We start from the raw sequence: 18487 nt of genomic DNA on the forward strand, positions 1-18487 counted from the left end.
AGGGAAGCAAAACATTCAAAATTTTACAGGCAGGACAGGGGCTGTTTGAAAATACTATACTGGAGGCACAAATTAAATGCATACTCAGATCCAAAAAAAAAAAAAAAAAATTGGACCAGGAAGAGTCAGTATAGTTAAGTGATGGAGTAAAGGAGGCTATTAAAGACAAAATGATATCATTCGAATAGAAGTCATGTCCAAGTGAAGAAAATAGAGGATCATACACTCTGGCAATCTAAATGTAAAACTATAATAAGGAAAGCGGGGGAAAAAAGCATTAGAAGCAAGAATGGAGCCAGGTATTCAGCTGGGGCCATTGGACAATCGGGGAGTAAAAAAGACTGCTCAAGGAAGATAAGGTCATTGCAGAGAGTTTAAATTATTTATTTCCTTTAGTTTTCACTTTGGAGGACATGGAGAGATTCCTATGCCAGGGACATTCCTTCTAGGGTACAAATCATTAGAACTAATTAATTTTGATCTAAAGGCGATCATAGAAGAAACTGATAAACTAAATAGTGGCAAGTCACCAGGCCTGGATGGTATTCATCCCGGAATCCTAAAGAAGATCAAACTTGAAATTGCATAACTACTGACTTTAGTATGTAACCTATCACTAAAAGCAGCCTCTGTACTGAAGGCCTAGGGGATAGCCAGGATGACATCAGTCTTTAAAACAAAGCATCAAATGGTGTCTGTGACCAGTGAACCTAACTTGTGTTCCTGAGAAACTGGTAGCAGCCGTAATAAAAATAGCTTTGTCTGTCTTGTGGATTAATGAGACTTGCTGAGGAAGTGTCAACTTGGTTTTATAAAGGAAGATCATGCCTCACAAATATACTTTGTTTCTTTGAGGACATCAGTAAGCCATATGGATTAAGATGATCCTATTGATAGAGTGTCTCTGAACTTTCAGAAAGCTTTTGACAAGTCCTGCACCAAAGTCACGTAATGAAACTAGGCTGTCATGGAATTACAACTACAAGGTCTACTTGTCAATCAATAACTAACTAAAGGATTGAAACCAAAGAGTAGGTGTAAATGGTCAGCTCTCAGGAGGGAGGAAGGTAAGCATAGGGGTCCCCCAAGGGACTGTGCTTAGCCTTGTGCTTTTTAAAATATCCTTGAATGATTTATAAAGGAGGTGAATAGTGAGATAGGTAAGGTTGTGGATGACACCTAATTATTCAGGATGGTAAAAACCAGTCAGCTGTGAAGAACTGGAGAAGGATCTTGTAAGACTGAGTGAATGGACAACAAAATGACAGATGAAGTTCAGTGTTAAGTGCAAGGTGTGGAAGTATCCAAGATACACATACACAATGATGAGCTTTTTACTAGTTGATGCTACTCAGGAATGAGACGTTGGATTTATTGTGGGCTGTTCTCTGAAAACATCATCACAGTTCGCAACAGCTGTCAAAATGACAAATAGAATATTAAGCATTATTAAGAAGGGAATTAAAAACTACATGGATTTACTCTGTATATTTATGGTATACCCATACCATTAATATTGCTTGCATTTCTGGCCCCTTGTCATCTCCAACAGGATATAGTAAACCTAGAAAAGGTACAGAGGTGGGCAGTAAAGATGATCAAAGGCATAGAGAGGCTTCTGTACAGGGAGAGACTAAATAGGTTAGGATATTAAGTTTAGAGAAAAGAAGACTGAGAGAGGATATGATAGAGATGCATAAAATATTGCATGGTGTGGGGAAAGTATATAGGGATTTGCTATTTATCTCTCACAATACCAGAGCTAGGAGACACAAAAGGAAATTATTAGGAAGTAGGTTGCAAACTCTCAAAAGGAAGTTCTTTTTCACACAGCACATAATTAACTTGTGAAACTCTTTGCAACAAGATATTGTAGATGCTGACAGTTTAACCATATTCAAAAACAGATTGGACAGATCTATTCAGGATAGGTCCATCAGTAAGTATTAAAGGGGGTGATTTCCAAATGAGAACTTTCTAGGTCTTTAAGTGATAGGAAGCTGTTAGGGAAAAGGGATGGGGGACAGATCAGTCTTTATGTAGTCCCTGTATAAATACTCTTTCCTTTGACATCTGCTCTGGGCCATGGTGAAATGCAGAATATTGGGCTGAATGGACCTGGGTCTGACCTAGTATAAATCTTTTATGTTCTCAGTAACAAGCGGTTCACTATCTGTTGCTTGCTATGATTTCTGGGCCCTCCTGGCTGATTGTCTTGGAATGCTATAGAGGACCCTCTTTGCTGTTCAGAATATGCCATCTATCCATATAAACTGACCATGCTCATAAATGAACCAGTTGATCTCCATAATTAACATTTTGTTGGGATTTGTATTTGAAGAAGGGATTCACATTCTTTGTTAGATGTTCACAGTACATACCTCAGAAGTAATATTCACCTGGGTTTGCAGAAAGCCCAAAGCATTATTTCATTGGTTGCATTTTGGTCACATTCTAAAGATATTTTTGCAACAAAGAATGGTTAGATACTAACTTGTCCTATAAATGAGCCTATAAATGAAAGTTGGATTTCCACGTTGAGAGACTGCCTGTCTCAAAATCCAGTGAGTTCAGCAACAAAATTGATACTACTTTGAGAATAGGAAAGGAAACTAGAGCAATGCTTCTTTCTAGGTGAAGAGAACTTCTGGAACCTCTGTCTGATTCAGGATAGGTTCTACACCATTCTAGACATTGGGGCATGTGGACACATCCACCTTAAGGTGGTTTGTCTGTCCAGTTGACTTGGACACAAGCTCATCCCTCCGTATGAACGAATGTGAAGAGCTCCAGATGGTATGCATAGATGGTATGCCTTCCTATCTGATCTCAAAAGCATAATCTGAACAGTCGGTAATAGTTGTAGTCAGCTATGTCAGAAATTCATCAAACTCTGGAGCTTCTGCATCCTAAACAGACAGATTCTGTTTACTGCTCGAGTGCAGAACTGCTTGGCAGACCAAGTCAGCAGGAGGTTGTGGAATGATCATGGATGGTTATTAAAGGAGACTTTAGTGTTGGCCAGAATTCAGACTCCGGGTGTCCTTATACAGACCTGTTGCCTAGGAAAAGGAAATGTCATCAGGGTATCTACCTCAGTCCTACTTTTTTAGTAGAAAGATTCCTGTTACTGTGGGGAAAGGTCTAATGTATGTCTTGCCCCCAATTCTGCTTAAAAAATGGGTGATGCATAGATGGTATGCCATCCTACCTGATCTCAACAGTGTAGTTTTAACAAGTAGTAATAGCTCTAATCAACTGTGCCAGAAATTAATCAAACTCTGCAACTTCTGCATCATAAACTGAATTGTTCTGTTTACCTTCCAAGAGTGTAGAACAGTGGATGATATTAAGATTGAAACAGGACTAAATCACAGTAGTTCTAATAGTACAGGCCATGGTTGAAGCAGTCATGGCTTTCCAGTCTGCTCACGTTGTTGCTTCAACCACCCATGACTACCACTGGAAAAGCCTACCTATGGATATCATAGGTATCCATCCCATCCCTGCCAGTCTCCATTTCACAGTTTGGATGTTGAGTAGCTAGATTATCCAGACAGAACCTCTTCCTGGCTGTCCTGAATGCCTTGCTTAATATCAGGAAAATCTCACCAGAAGCACATACATCACTAAAGAGAAGACAGTTTTTCCACATGGGGGAAAAAGCCTATATCACACTGAAATCCAAAACATTCTGAACTACTCGTTTCATCTTGAAGAAGCAGGGCTATCCATCTGTTCCCTAACTGTTCATTTCTCTGTGATATCGGATATTATCCATCATGATTCAAGGGCATTTTAATCCACACTTCTTAAAAGTCTGATTATACTCTACTCTTACTTCTCCAACCAGAAACCCAGCACCAGCATGGGACTTAAGCTTCTTTCTATCAGCTCTGATGATGCACCATAGAAGTCAGTGGTAACATGTTCAGTGAAACACGTGTCAGCTGAAGTTTCATTTTTGTGACCATTAAGCCAGAAGATTAGGTGTACTACAAGCTCTTCTGGTAAGGTATCTATTAATGGTTTTCCACAGAGACAGGACTTCTGTGAGAGCATTTCCAAAATGTTTGACTTTCAAGTCAAGAATATTTAAATCTGTATCTTAGCATACAAATGAAAAAAGACTTCATGTACTTGCTGGTCACTGAGCTGCCTTGCTTAGTGAGGACAAAGTGTTTCTGGACATCACATTGTCCATTTGTTTCATTTGTAAAAATAAAGAGACATCCAAGCTTGGCACAGGCTGTCTCACGGGTTAATTATCAGGACACTATTAGAAAGTTAAGAAACTAATAAAACATCTGCAACAGACTTCTAGCTTTCTCTACAACAGCACTGTAGCAGAGCACCAAAATGTGCTTGCTACTTTAAAGGGCAGAAGCAGCCTGGCCAGGCTGCTCAGAGGGCTGGGCAGAGTCCCACAGCTGCAAGTTGCCTGAGCAACAGCCTAAGAGGATAATTGGCCAACACCTGCAGCTGGTCAGATGACTGGGAGTGGGCAGGGCACTGGGGATATATAAATCTAGGGCTGGAGCAAGTAGGGGCTCTCTCTCTAGCAACTGCCAAGGAAAGGAGCCCCTGCACAAACGAACTACCTGAGACTAGGTGCTGCCTACTTGGCTGCCTGCAAGAACAGTGAGGATCCAGGAGTCTAAGGTACCTAAGGCTAAGAGACGTGGTCCTAAGGGAGAATTTTTACCCTCTTAAAGAGGCAGAACCCAGTCTCCATTAGCATTGTTATGTTGTGGCCCAGGGGCTTGTATTTGTGTTATGGTTTATTCCAGAGGACTGGGATGAGGCTATAAGGGGAGGTTTGGAGGTCTCATTAGTGCTTGGAGAAAGCACATGATCTGGACAGAACCCAGTGATGGATGGGGAGAGCCAGGTGCATAGAGCCAGGTGCCAGAGAAAGGTGGAGAACCAGGTGCCTGGGAGAGAAACACAGAAAGCTAAACACCAGAAAACTTGGCACACAAGTGGTGCAGAGAGACAGGAGCCGAAGGGCTCGACATCAAGGAGGCACATAGAGTTGATGACAGTGTAAGATCTGTGAGGCATGGGACACGATAAGGGAAGGTCAGAGTCGTGTAGTATTCCCTAGTCATTAGGGCATTAAAGGTGTAGCCTCCCATCTAGAACCAACTTACTCATTACATCAAAGACATGGCAGATGAGATAGGTGGGCAGACTGCCCAGACTGGTGAGCTGGTTGTTGTTGACCTTGAGACAATGCATCTGTCACAAGCATGTATTACATTGGTGGTTTTTTCAGAAAACTTTCTTTTTATATTGGGCATCTGCAGAGTAGCTTCTTGGTCATCCAGAGATGTCTGCTCAAACATTACACCATTGCTGGCATGCTTAGAGCAAATGCAGTTTTTTAAACTGTTCTGAACTCTTTTCAAATGGATTTTGAGACATCATTGGGCACTATTAAAGCCATCTGCAGATATAGGGGTATGCAAACACTTGAAGAAACAAAAGCTGTTATTCACATTTCTATAACTTGTTCACAATATCTTGTACTGTTTTTATGGTACCCCCTGTCTTCTGCTTCAGAGTGTACATATGGGGATTCTGGCATTAAGGAACTGAATGAAACTTGGAGTAGCTCTGTCTTCTGTAGATTCACATTTGGAATTAAAAAGAAGGAAGCTATATGCTTTGCCCCAAAAGGTAATACTACAGAAAACAGTTCAGCTCCAGTACACTAATGCCTGCCTACAGTTACAGGGTAATATGAATGTGCAGCAGTTCTTAGAGAACAACACTAGGAAAAGGTAAATATTTTTGTTAAAAGGACCCATTTTTCTAATAGACATCTCTAGATATACTCACATTAACTTTTGCTATTTTCTTTGCTAAGGGGGGTGAAAAATGCACATAGTAGTCCTGCCTAACTTTGTGTTATACAGAAAGACTAGCTATGCATTTTATTGGAGTTGGTAATTTATTATTTGAATTTTAGCACAAATAGGCTTATCTTAGATTTAGCTGCACATGAAGAAAACACATTTTCTTCTTTTGAGGCAAATATATATTCCAGCCATGTTTCTAAATCATCCATCTGCTTTCTCAAATGCAACCTTCTTTTAAACATAACTTTGCTAGCTTCTAATCTTCATCCTTTCTCCACTCCAAAATTTGGCACACATCAACAGCTATTCGGTATATTCTGTTGAATTTACCTTTAATTAATTTCATTCTTTACCTTTGTTGTTTTGCTCAGACCTATATAGTCTCCCAAAAATCACTCATGTCCAATCTTCAGTCTATTCAGAATGTTACTACATGATTTAGCACCTCTGCATGCAAACTTTAAGAGCTAGAAGAGACTTAATCTCGATAACTGATCACATAACCTCTCAAAGTGCTGTGGCCCTGTCTAAGGACTTTGGTGTATGCTGGGTCAAGCCCATGGGTTACTGTGGCAATTCTTTCATCCTGCTAATGGGGATATGATAGTAATTTACCATGAAATCACACAAACCTCCACTAAATTATTTGTGTATTAATGTACATGAAATGAGGGTCCATTGTGTTGTGGTTTTTTTGGTCCTAAATGGGTCTAGGTTGTAATCCTCATTTGTAGTTTTTATTATATGGTTTATGGTACCAGAAATTATACAGTCTCCTGAATGTGTGAAGTTTTATGTGCAGAGCAGAAGGCCTATAATATTCGCATGTGCTGTTCAAAATCACGTTGCATAGTTACAGCTTTGATTCTCTATGTGAGATGGGCTTATATTTGTTCCTAACATCATTAAAAAGCTTTTTGTTCATATTATCTTTGAGAAAAGGCTCATAACACTTTCTATTTAGTCACATTAAAAGCTTATTGTAATGCTCACTTACATCTTTGAGATGCACATGGTTGGTTATTTGATAATTATTTTTTTCTGAAAATTAGGACTAAAACTGTTAGCCCTTTGATGTGTACAATTAAACAATTCATTCCAGATGCTTTGGTTTGTTTATTTTCTAGTGACTTTTTTTTAAGGCAGATTAATTTTTCTAATGGAATTTCAATCATATTAAAGCTGAATTAAAATATGTTGTAGGTCCTAATGTTTCAAGTCAGGAAACTCCTTATATTTTAACAATATGAATTTAGGTCCAGTTTTTCCTATAGAAGTACAGGTGGTGAGCTTATGCTCATGTTGAATACCTGTGTGAAAGTTTTAGCTTTAGCTGTCAATATCTTTGATTTGTGTGCAAAGATTCTACCTAACAATGGGTTTTGTTTTTTCAGATTTGAGACATTGTAGCTCAGGGAATACTCAGATTTGCCTAAGGTTGTCTGATCCAGTAATTTAGGTTAATATTGGATCCTCAGATAGTTTTCGCCCATTAAGATGGTAGATAGTCTTTGTTTAACTAAATGAAATGAATGGTAGAAGCCAGAGAAAACCATAGAATCTCTGGTTAGCAATATTAGAATTACACTTTGGATACTATTATTTTTAAAAACTAACTCACCTAGGTGATACAAATTGTCTGTAAGGTTATATGCACTATCTCAAATCTTTATTTTTCAGAAAGTCAATAAAGGCAAGTACATTATTACTATCTTTTTCATGCGACTGTGTATAACATATTTTTTCATTTAAAATTTAAATTGGCAAATATAATCCCAATTCCTTGTTGCTGTTTGTTGTCAAAAGATATACTGTATCTCAGTAGAGATGCATTATTTTACTAAAGGCACTGATCTAAAATTATGTAATTAGATTGTTCAGTTTCATATTAGAAAGAAATGATAGTGCCTGTTTTAATAAAAATGCCATTTTTAAATGTAAGCTGTTCTTAGAAATGTGTACTTAGGTCAGATTTAAGATTTTGTTGACCAAATTCAGCAATTTAATACTTTTAATACATGTGGATTTTTAAAATTAAATTTAAACTACTAATTTCTAGGGCTTATAATTCTTTTAAAGAATGATTACCAAATAATGTTTGCAGTAAATTACTTATGGGTATTCGCAACTTAAATTCATTTTAATGCTTTTTGTCTAGGAATATAGTAATACAAGAAGCAAGGAGAAAGGATGACTTGTGGTTAAGACATTGATTGAGTTTCAGGTGAATGCAGGGAGCTAAGGGGCAAGTTAACCCCAAACATGAAACTATACTGGTATATTTAAACCACATTAATGGAGCTCCTTTTCACCTTTCTGGAGGCAACATGCATCTGATAGAAGAAGTACATTCTGATCTAGTGCAGTAAAATCCCTGTTATCTGGCACGAGTGGCGGATGGGGGGTGCTGGTAAGCTAGAAGTGCTGGTTACCTGAGGCACGGAGTTTCCGGCCGGCTGCAGAGTGGGAGGGGCGGCAGCAGCTGCGCACAGAGCAGCGGTAGCACAGGCTTGTGGGTGGCAGTTGCCACTGTGTGCAAGCTTTGTCCCCCTGCACAGCAGGAGGCAAAGCGGTGCGGCGCCATATGCATTCCACCACTTTCAGGAGCGCAGTGGAAGGCAAAGAGGCATGGTGCCATGTCCATCCTGCTGCTTTTGGTGCCGTGCCAAAATTCTGGTTAATAAGGTATTCCGATTGGTGAATAACAGAGATTTTACTGTATGCACTAACCTAAACTGTGGTAAATGTGCATGTGTAGTTGTCCCCTCCCCCCCCCCCGCACACACACACACGCTTTATGTATAAACTGTTACATGGATTTTTTCAAGGTAGACCTCTAGCATTATTATTATTATTATACTATTACCAGCAGGTCCAAGTGAGATAAGGACCACATTATGCTACAAAGGAGGTATCAGTTTTGATGCACTCCTGACACGCACAGTACTCCTGTTGTAGCTAACTTGACTTTAGTGCTCAGTCCACTGAGCAAGCATACTTATGATGTTGCTTCCAGCTTAAATTGTTTGTCCATATTAGTTTAAATAACCTTTTCTTCCTCACTGGAGCACTTCCTGCACCCTGCAAGTTTTCTTGGTAACTAGCATGCATCTAGCCGATTAAACTTCACAACCATCAAAAGTGGCAAAATTATGTTTTATTGAGTCATGTGCATCACACTTAATATTTAGTAAACAGTTGGTGCTAATGGTAATTAGTTCAGAAACAATATACTTCACACATTTTGGTGGAGGGCCTGCCTTTGTGCTTCTACTCAAATATTGTTTTTATTGGTAACTAATTCTAAAGGAATGACTGAAATATTTCTGTCTAAACTATTGGGCAATATAGAAAATATCAGTACTTTTATTAATAATTTTAAAAATGCATTTTCATTGCTCCTTCAGACTTTTAACTCTGGCACCTGTTCTCACTTTTCACTTTAAAAAAGTTCCCTTCAGGTTCCATGTTATACTACTATTTTTCTTTTTAAATAGCTTTATTGGACATTCGCTGGGCAATTTAATAATCCGTTCAGTGCTCACAAGACCTCGGTTTAAATATTACCTCACCAAGCTTCACACTTTCCTGTCTCTGTCTGGACCACATCTTGGTACCCTGTACAACAGCAGTGCTCTTGTTAATACAGGTAAAAATGTTATTTTCAATGGTATATTTTTAGAACAAATTCATTTAGGGGGAGAATGGCTCAACATCTTTTCCAGTAAATTGTTAATTAAAAAGGAGTATGCAGGTCTTTCTGTTCCTTGAATTATAAGAACCAGATGTATTGTTGGTCTGATCTTGTGAGCAGAGGGAAACCTTATTGTAGTGCCTGAGCATACATATGGGAGTATACTAATGTGCTTGAGCCAGTTTTTATGTTAAGATATTTGCAAAAAAAAAATAGAGATTCATTCATATGTACTATCACTTTCTTATTATGAGGGTGGTGAAACATTGAACTAGACTACTTAGAGAGGTTATGGAATCTCCATCCCTTAAAATTTTCAAGAGCAGACACTTGGCTGGGATAGCTTAGTCAAGGATGATCCTGAATTGAGCAGGATGCTGAACTAGATGTCTTGTGAGGTCCCTTCCAGCTCTCTCATCCAGTGAACCAGTGTGCACAGGGCCAGTACAGTGTGTTTCAGTACAATTCAGCCTTGTACAATATAATCAAACCCTTTATGACTCTTGCATCCATTAAATCTAAACACCAGGGTTCAAATATTCTGTGTTGGATGTGTTTGGTAAACAACACAAATTATTCTGCAGTAATTTCTAATAGCATAATTAAGAAAACTATATGATGGCTTGTGTACAGTTAGTGAAAAGGAAGAAGTGAAGTTTGTCATGAATTATTTGCCTAAAATTAAAGGGCACCTACACACGTGCCAAACACTGAATTAAGATATGTCAGAACTGACTTGATTAACATTTCCTAATTGGCATGCTCCAGCAGCTTCGGCATCATGTGTATTCAGTGTCCCTACTCTTCAAAATGGCAGCTGGGGTGCTTTAAGTAAAGGTTGTTGAACAAGCACCCCAATCACTATTTTGAAGCATGGGAAGCTGAATACATGAGACACTGTGGGCACCCTATCGCACCTTACCACCCAAATTGCCTGGTAAGGGTTTCAAATTTCCTGGAGTAAACAAATCAGTGAAATTGCTTGGACTTTCTACATTTGGCACGCAGAGTATGATATGTAATCCTCAGTGTATATTATGCCCTGTTATGGAGAAAATTTTGACATAAATCACAAAGAAATTGTATACTTTACTCTTTCAAACATTATATATCTCAAAGTTACAATGTTTGAAACTTTTTTAAAATATAAAAATATGGGCTTAGACCCAGGGGTGGGCAAAATGGTGGGTCTGGCTGGTGGCCAGACTCGATTTCCCAGCAGCCCCTGCCTGCATCATTGCAGCCAGTTTCCATGGCAACCCCAAGCAATGGCAGGGCTGTGACAGCATTGGGGCAGGGTTCATTAAGAGCAGCCCCAGCAGCATTAGCAGGGCAGTGCAGCTGGAAGGGGAGCTGCTCCAAGACTAGGGCTGGGATCTTGCAGTGGTGACAGCATGATCTAGAGCTAGAGTACAGCCATGATCTGCTGCCTGCGCATCCCTGCCTGGGGCAGGCGGGCACCGGATTGCAGTTCTGCCCCAGCTCCAGACCATGCTGCCACCATCACAAGATCCCAGCCCTGGAATAGCTGCATACCCTGCTGGTGCTGCTGGGGCCGGTCTCCATGGAAACACTGGCCCTGCACTGTCATGGCATTGCTGCTGCTAGGGTGTTCAGAAAAACTGGCTGCAGTGACATGGGCAGGAGCTGCTGGGAAATGGAGTCCGCTGTGGGCTCTATCTGGTCCACAGGTCAGACTTTCTGTGCCCCTAGCTTAGACAAAGGTTCCCTTTAAGTGGTTTTAAAGGGGAGGGGGACCTGCTAGCTGTTACTTTGTGACAGCTTGGAGCAGCAGCTTTTGAGACTACCCTGTGTCTGCATATTACCATGTGGTTAATATTTAAGGACATATTCTGATTTTCTGGTAAAAGAATGTATTTCCTATCATTAAGAATATGTACTTATTGAAAACAAAGGACTACATTCTTCTATCATTAAATCCATTAGGATGAAATAGTAGCTGAAATAAATATAAAATGATTTTGGACTTGATAATACTGACACTGCTAAATAACTGAATCGGGGGAACTGAATGTATGGACAGTAAACTACACACTTAACTGATGTTTAGTGATGATTGTATTGTGGAACTGTACTTATGTTGTACCTAACAATACAGGTCTCTGGTTTATGCAGAAGTGGAAAAAGTCGGGTTCTTTATTACAACTGACGTGTCGAGATCATTCAGACCCCCGGCAAACCTTCTTGTACAAACTTAGTAAAAAAACAGGTAAGCTTTGCTCGTGTTAGCTGCTAGCATGTTATTGAATACTTCCATTTCCTTTTTATTTTCTAATTTTTCTAGAAACAGTTTATTGTTTCTTGAAGTAATAAACTACATAGGCAACATGTCAGACATTTAGTTACACTGAGGTAGGAAGAAGACTATTGCAGAACTAGCATTAAAGAACTTGAAGCTGTGATTGGTACAGCCAGCCAAGCCATATGTAGATTTGCACTCTCACACTTGGTCAGTAGCTTCATGGAGGTTGGATCAAGACTTAGAACTACTCGTGTTTTTCCACATGTAGAGCTATTTGATTATTTAGATCGAGTGCTTTTCAAACTTTAAACTTCTGTTGTAAAATTTCTACAATGAGACCGTTCCAGGTGGAGATGATTGATGTAATAAAACTCCAACTTTTAGCAAAGTACACTTAAAGTTAAATTAATTAAAATCTTTTACTAGCCTTCCAGCTGTCCCCATGTTATCATTCACACGCTTGTCTCCATTTCTTTTTCTTGTGTTTTGACATGTGCCAGTAGATGATAATAAGTTTAGGTGTTGATTGAAGATATCTAGGCCAGTATCATACTAAGATACAATGCAGTTGCTGTGCACAGGCTAGATTCCAAGTAGGAAGTAGTATAGCCACAAGTGGTACTGTGTGTGGGCTAGTAAGCTCTGCTTTGCAAATTAGTTCCAGAGCAAGCATGTTCACAGCTAGTTAGTGTGTCTCACTAGGTGGCTATTTTGCACCATGTAGATGCCCTAAAATGTTATCACCTGTGGCTTATTCACAGTTAGGCATTATAAAGTTGATGAGGAATCATCAGATAGATATTGCTGAATGTATGCCACTGTGTTGAGGCAGAGGTGTTTAAGTGATTGTAGCAGAAGGCTGCTTCTCCATCAAAGCAGTCAGAGATCTGACTTTCTGGGGGAGTTGGTCTCAGACATGGCAGGGAGAAGATCAAAGAGAAAGCATGGATGGGAGAATGTTGATCTGTCCAACTGCTGTTCTCCTAGATGTAAGTCCAGCCACAGAGAAACCTATGAAATGAGCAGGAAAAGGCAAAAGGTGTTGAAATGAAAAAATAGTATTCATTCTCTGAGTCAAGTGATAGTTCAGAGATCTATAGGTGCTTTCAGTTTGAAGAACATTGGGCAGATCTCCCTAGTCTCATGATTGATTGATTGATTTGAGAACCTTCCTTTGTCTAGTAGAGTGGTTCTCAAATGTTTTTGGACTTGAGGCACTTCTCACTGGACTCGAGGCACCCCTCCATAACTTCTGTGAATTGAGTGGCATCCAATTTCAAAAACTAATATATATATTACAGTGCTTGCCTCCTTACAGAAGGGTTTGGGGTGGGGGATCATTCAGGCAGAGACAAGCCTGAGCCTGCATGTATCTGCTTAGCTTGTCTCCTCACACCTTGTGGCACTTCTCAAAGGACCTGGTGGGACTCCCATCACTTTGGTTGAGAATCACTGGTCTAGTATAATCAAGCTTTTCATCTTTTTTGCTGAAAAAATAGTTACTTAGAACTTTTTCTTTTCATATTTTTAAGTTCCCTGCCAAGATTTTTCTTTGTTATGAATAATTATTATATAGCTTCCAAAAAACCTAATGTGTTTTATTAGATTTATTTTTAAAGCATCCATCACCATAATATCTAGGTCCTCTTTATATGTATGTATTGTTCTTAAAAGGAGTGTGGCATTGCACTCCTGAAGTTTAGCAGCTCCTGAATAAAAGTAAAAATTTGGATGAATTCAAAAGATCCCATCAATTACTTAATAACATGATTTTATGAAGATAGCAAGACTCAGTTTCTCACTACACTCCAGTGGATGCTTGTTCTCAAGCTCTTAGCTGGGAAAGATTTATCCTCAGACCTTGTGAAGTGTGCCATCAGCTGAAGTATCCTGATTGAATGAAACTATCATTCTGAAAGGCAGTTCCTAAGGTAAGTGTTTCTTGGTCAGTACAGAGCTTTAGTGAGAACAAACAACCTTGAAGTGGATTCGGTAATTGGTAGATAAACAGTACAAAACAGCACACAGTGTAGGTTCTCAGTGGTCTGTGCTTTGTCTAAGTTCATATTTTTACTATAGGTCGTCTTATATAGTTCTTCACTTCTTGAGCTAATTTATTCTCAGTCCTCTATAATTTACTTAAACTGAATTATTTTCACCAGCATAGAGAGAGCCAGCATGCTCTACTACTTGCTATCCATCCTTGACAATTTTTCAGTTATGTTACTGCGTCGGTCCTTTCAGTTCTTTCTAGTTCTTTGGACTGGGACCCAAAGGGCAAAATTCCTGATGGGCTCTTCAATTTCTTTGCGTTTTTGAGACTCTTGAGAAATGGCTTTAAACCATTTCTTCAGTGATTTTGAACAGTGGCAGTTAAACAAAATTTATGAACTTTGGAACATATGTCCTTTAGAAAGTTCAGTTTCTGACAAAGGAAGATTTTTTTTTTTTCATCCTTTTCCCCCATTGGTCAGAAATGTCTCCTTGTCAGTCACCTGCTTTTCTTTCCTTACTTTATAGTTGCATTAGCAAAGCTATCCGTCTTTGTATTTGTCTCTCAACTTAAGAAAACTTCACATAAGAATACTCTTACAATATAGAAATCATAAACTATACAGGATTCTGTAATTCAGTAATTAATATGACTAAGACTATATGTGCCCCCTTCTTTATAATATTCATGGTTTACCAATCATTTTGTTAGTAATTAAACCTTAAATTGAGGCTTTTTAATGAGCTCTTTCCAGTCCGGTCTTTCTTGCTTAATCTTAATTGCAGGGTTTATTATTTGCCTCTTTGCCTTGTTACTTCCAATATTGTGCCAAAGAAGTATCTGGCAGAGTTCACACCGTGGTCATTTGAGACATCAGGATAGTTTCAAACCTGCTGCATTTGTGCAGCTTTGACTAGACTATCAAATTTGCCAAGGTTAGTAAGAGAACCATCCTAAAAATAAAAACTATGTATATTTTCCACCTTCAAATAAGCACAATAATGAACAGAAATGTATGTGATAATAATTTAAACCTGAATGAAAAGTAAAACAAATATTTTTTTTTTTGTGAGGGAAGTGACAGTATTGTCATGTATGGGCAGCACTGGATTTATTATCCAGTTTGGAGGTAAAGTTTGGTAGATGTAATTGTTTCATGGCTATATCCGCTATTAGCTCATTAGCTATATTCATGCTATGTTAACGGTCATCTGTGGAAACTGATAGTGCTAAACTGAATAGGTACTTGAGGAGAGGAGGAATTGGCATGATTTTCTTTAATTGGGTAGGCTTTTTCTGTGAAATGAGGACAGCCTTAGATAAAACTGTGCTCTGAAAGGGTGACTACTGTTGACAATACCTGCTTTCCAAATTAGAATAAATGAATAAATACTTTGTGTGATACTTCTAGTTAAGAGTAAATACAAATATACTTAGTTGAATAAATACAGATTTATAATAAATGCACATGCTTTTTCCATGACTATAAAATCATAACACCATAGAATATTCATGAGAGACTTAATTGTAGGATTTTATCATGTGCAAGATTAGTGTTATAATTATCACTTATATAACTTGAAAGCTTTTTGGATATTTCAATCATATTGTGAAAATTAAGAAATTACTAAGGCAGCCTGACATAGTAAATTGTAACAGGTTAGCAATGTATAAATAGCAGTTGATAAAATAGCAAGCACCTTTCTTAAACTGAATAATTTCTTAAATTATGTCATTAACAAATTCTGCCATGCTTTAAATCACTGTGTATGGTTTGTGTGTGAGTTCAGTTGTACTTTTTTATGTCACAGTTGTGGGTATTTAAAAATAGTCAAAACACAGTTCATTGTCATTAATTCTGCAGTTCACAGTAGACACTTGATAGGCAAGTAGCCACTATTATTAGAGGCAGCCTCAACATGTCACTCATACCTTGAGGCAGATTCTGTTCTACCTTTTAGACACAAAAATGTAAAAACAGAAACATTAATTCTGTGCTTAATATAAATAGAATCTTAAATTGTAGCCTTACCTTTTCCATGTAAAATAAAAACATATTGTTTATTTTTCAGAATAAATTGAAAGAGGAAAAATGAATCAATTAAAAATTATATGGTCTATTTAAAAATGTATTTGAAGAGGAAAAAAATTAGTTAATTGACCAGTTGATGTTTAATAGAAAATTAAAAATAAATTGCACTTTTTATGGAAGCTAAAGCTTGAAAGACTCTTGGGCTGAAGATAAATATTGTCTGGAAGCAGACAGAGAGAGTGAGTGAGATGATCAATGCAATGTCATGTGGGCCCTAGACAGACATTTGAAGCACTTCAGAAGACAAGCAGACAAATATATACACCCAATGAATCACTCTAAAAATGGCAGAAGTGCTCTAAAATAGACCCAGGATGGAGTAGCAACTTCTTTGAAACACTTCACGTTCTGTGTGCATGCTCAAGTGTTATGTGACAGGAGGTTGCTCAGCCCTTTGGCATCTCACAGAGCTCTGCCCTCCTCCCCATATCGCCCACAGGGGGGGGAGAGGGAGAATGGAGTGAGCAGCAGATGAGTGCTCTCCTTAGTGGTCTGTGACAATCTCTAGAACCTGAGATGCATGCAAGGAATCTTTCTCTCCAACCCTTGATTTGGAAACCAGAAATCCCTGAGTGTCTCTCTGCCTCTGGTCTCCCACTTCTAATAGGAGGGGGATGAGGACTCTGGTGTCCTGGTTCTAGTGGGAGGCTGGAGATAATGATTCCTTACATGTCTCTTGGTTTCCAGAAATGGGGGGCTGGAAGCTGAGCACACAGGAGAGCGCTCATTGGCTGTCTGCTCTGCTGTTCCCCTTTCTCCTCCTGTTTAGGAGCAGGAATAGAGCAACAGCACTAAGCAACTCTCTGTCACTCCCCCTGGCTGTAAAGCATGCTGCCACATGGTTGTGGTGATTTTGAAGAGCCCCAGTGGGGGCTGTCTGTAGCCGGAAGTGGAATTTGGAGCGTTTTAAATGTACTTGTATTCATGGTTATAGTAATTTCAGTGACAGATTCTGGGGTTCCCACTTTCTTGGTAAGTTCTTGGGTAATATATAAATCTTGTTTGACTCGATACAATTATATCTTGGGTCATAAAAATGATTTGTCCGCAAGCTTGCAGTTTAATGTCTCAAATCATGAGGTGCTTTGGTACAGTATTATTTTTCTCAAGTATAAAAAAATGCATTGACTCTATTCAAAGAGAACAGTACCTAAGAAAGGTCTTACACTACCTAAGAAAGGTCAGTGGACAGTAAAGGTGTCTTTGGTAAGTTGTTTTGGACTCTGTTGATACAGCATCTTTATTCAGGGCAGCATAAATAATGAAGTGATGCTCATCATGACTACAGGTATCAAACATCCCTAAAAAGGTCCATTCCACAGCAAAAAAATCTTCTGTTTGAGAGCCCCAGCCCTTAACATCTACTTTGTGTTCTTTGGGTGCATGTAAAATTGTAAAACAAATAAATAAATAAAATCATACTAAACCTGAAACTAAGTTAAGACAAAACCCCAGGGATGGAATTCCATTATACTGTGTGTGCCTACATGGCACTTACTCAGCTGCATTAATGATGTTTTTGGTACTCATGCACAGTTTGCAATTCTATTATCCTGCAGTGTAGATGTGTAAATATAAGCACTTAAACCAAGCGTGTGCAGTAGGCTATATACTTGCTCATGGCTACTTGACTATGCATGCATTTAAACTGGCATAAGTCTTGGGAAAAATGAAGTGGGGAGCCATTCTTGTGTTTTGGCCCCAATAATTGAGCAGCTGAGGTTGCCATGGAAGGGACAGACATGAGTTCTAGGTCCCTCTCCTGCAGAGGGATTGAGCCGAATCTCTCTGATTTCCAAGCAGAATGTTCTAACCACCAAATCACAGGTTAGGAATTATCCCAGGCAGCTGCATTTATAAGGAAAATAATTATCAACGTACCTATATGGAGTTGCATGTCAGGGAAAGAGTCCTCAGGAACTTGTGGATTTCATGCGGACTGTTCTCCGACTGTACAAATGTCTGGACCTACAGGTCAACATGAGGAAAATCGTTTTTAATGCTGATGCAATGCGTGGAATTCATAGGAGCTATACTAGACTCCATGATAGTCAAGATCCTAGGACAGTTTAAAAGACCGTGTCCAATACCCTGATGTATTACACCAACTTCAGGCAGTTCTTCAAACAACAGAAATCATTTTTATAAACAACAAGAATGATGGGAACCTTTCCTTGATCCTGGGGTCCTAGTGTGTGCAACTGTGCTACACACAAGATTTGCTATCCATGTGAACTGAGCCGTGGGTCCCATGACTGGAATTGACATATGCCATGCCTCAACCCCAAATGCAGCTTGGGCATGCCTTGACACACATTTCAAGGGTGCTTGCATGCCATCGGGGTGCCCTTCTGTTCCAAACCCCTCTCTGCTTTCTGCTGCTTGACCACTGAAAACAAGCCAGGATGTGCCAGAAGCCAACTCCTTGGCCTATGGTGCATCAGCCCTGTCTTCGTTGCTCAGTCAGTGGCAGCTTTACAAGAGGTTTTTACCAGCTAGAAGGATTGCACCCTCCTAGTCCAGTCATGCACTGAGAAAAGATAAATCTCCATTTCCACAGAATGACCATGGCTGTATGGTC

General features: G+C 39.1%; 1 protein-coding gene across 4 annotated transcripts in view; it reads left to right on the forward strand.

Moving 5' to 3' along the window:
* FAM135A (family with sequence similarity 135 member A) overlaps window positions 1-18487 on the forward strand; it is a 141715-nt gene that overhangs the window by 113870 nt on the left and 9358 nt on the right. For 3 of the 4 annotated variants that reach the window (XM_090034664.1, XM_090034657.1, XM_090034660.1), the window contains 2 exons: window positions 9362-9513; window positions 11678-11788. In XM_090034664.1, coding sequence (XP_089890790.1) covers window positions 9362-9513; window positions 11678-11788 — 263 coding nt within the window. The remainder of the gene's footprint in view (window positions 1-9361; window positions 9514-11677; window positions 11789-18487) is intronic. The other variant, XR_016440409.1, reaches the window with a different exon arrangement.

Source organism: Crocodylus siamensis, chromosome 1, assembly GCF_052110815.1.
Source record: "Crocodylus siamensis isolate JL-2025a chromosome 1, ASM5211081v1, whole genome shotgun sequence".
In the NCBI taxonomy this organism is placed as follows: Eukaryota; Metazoa; Chordata; order Crocodylia; family Crocodylidae; genus Crocodylus; species Crocodylus siamensis.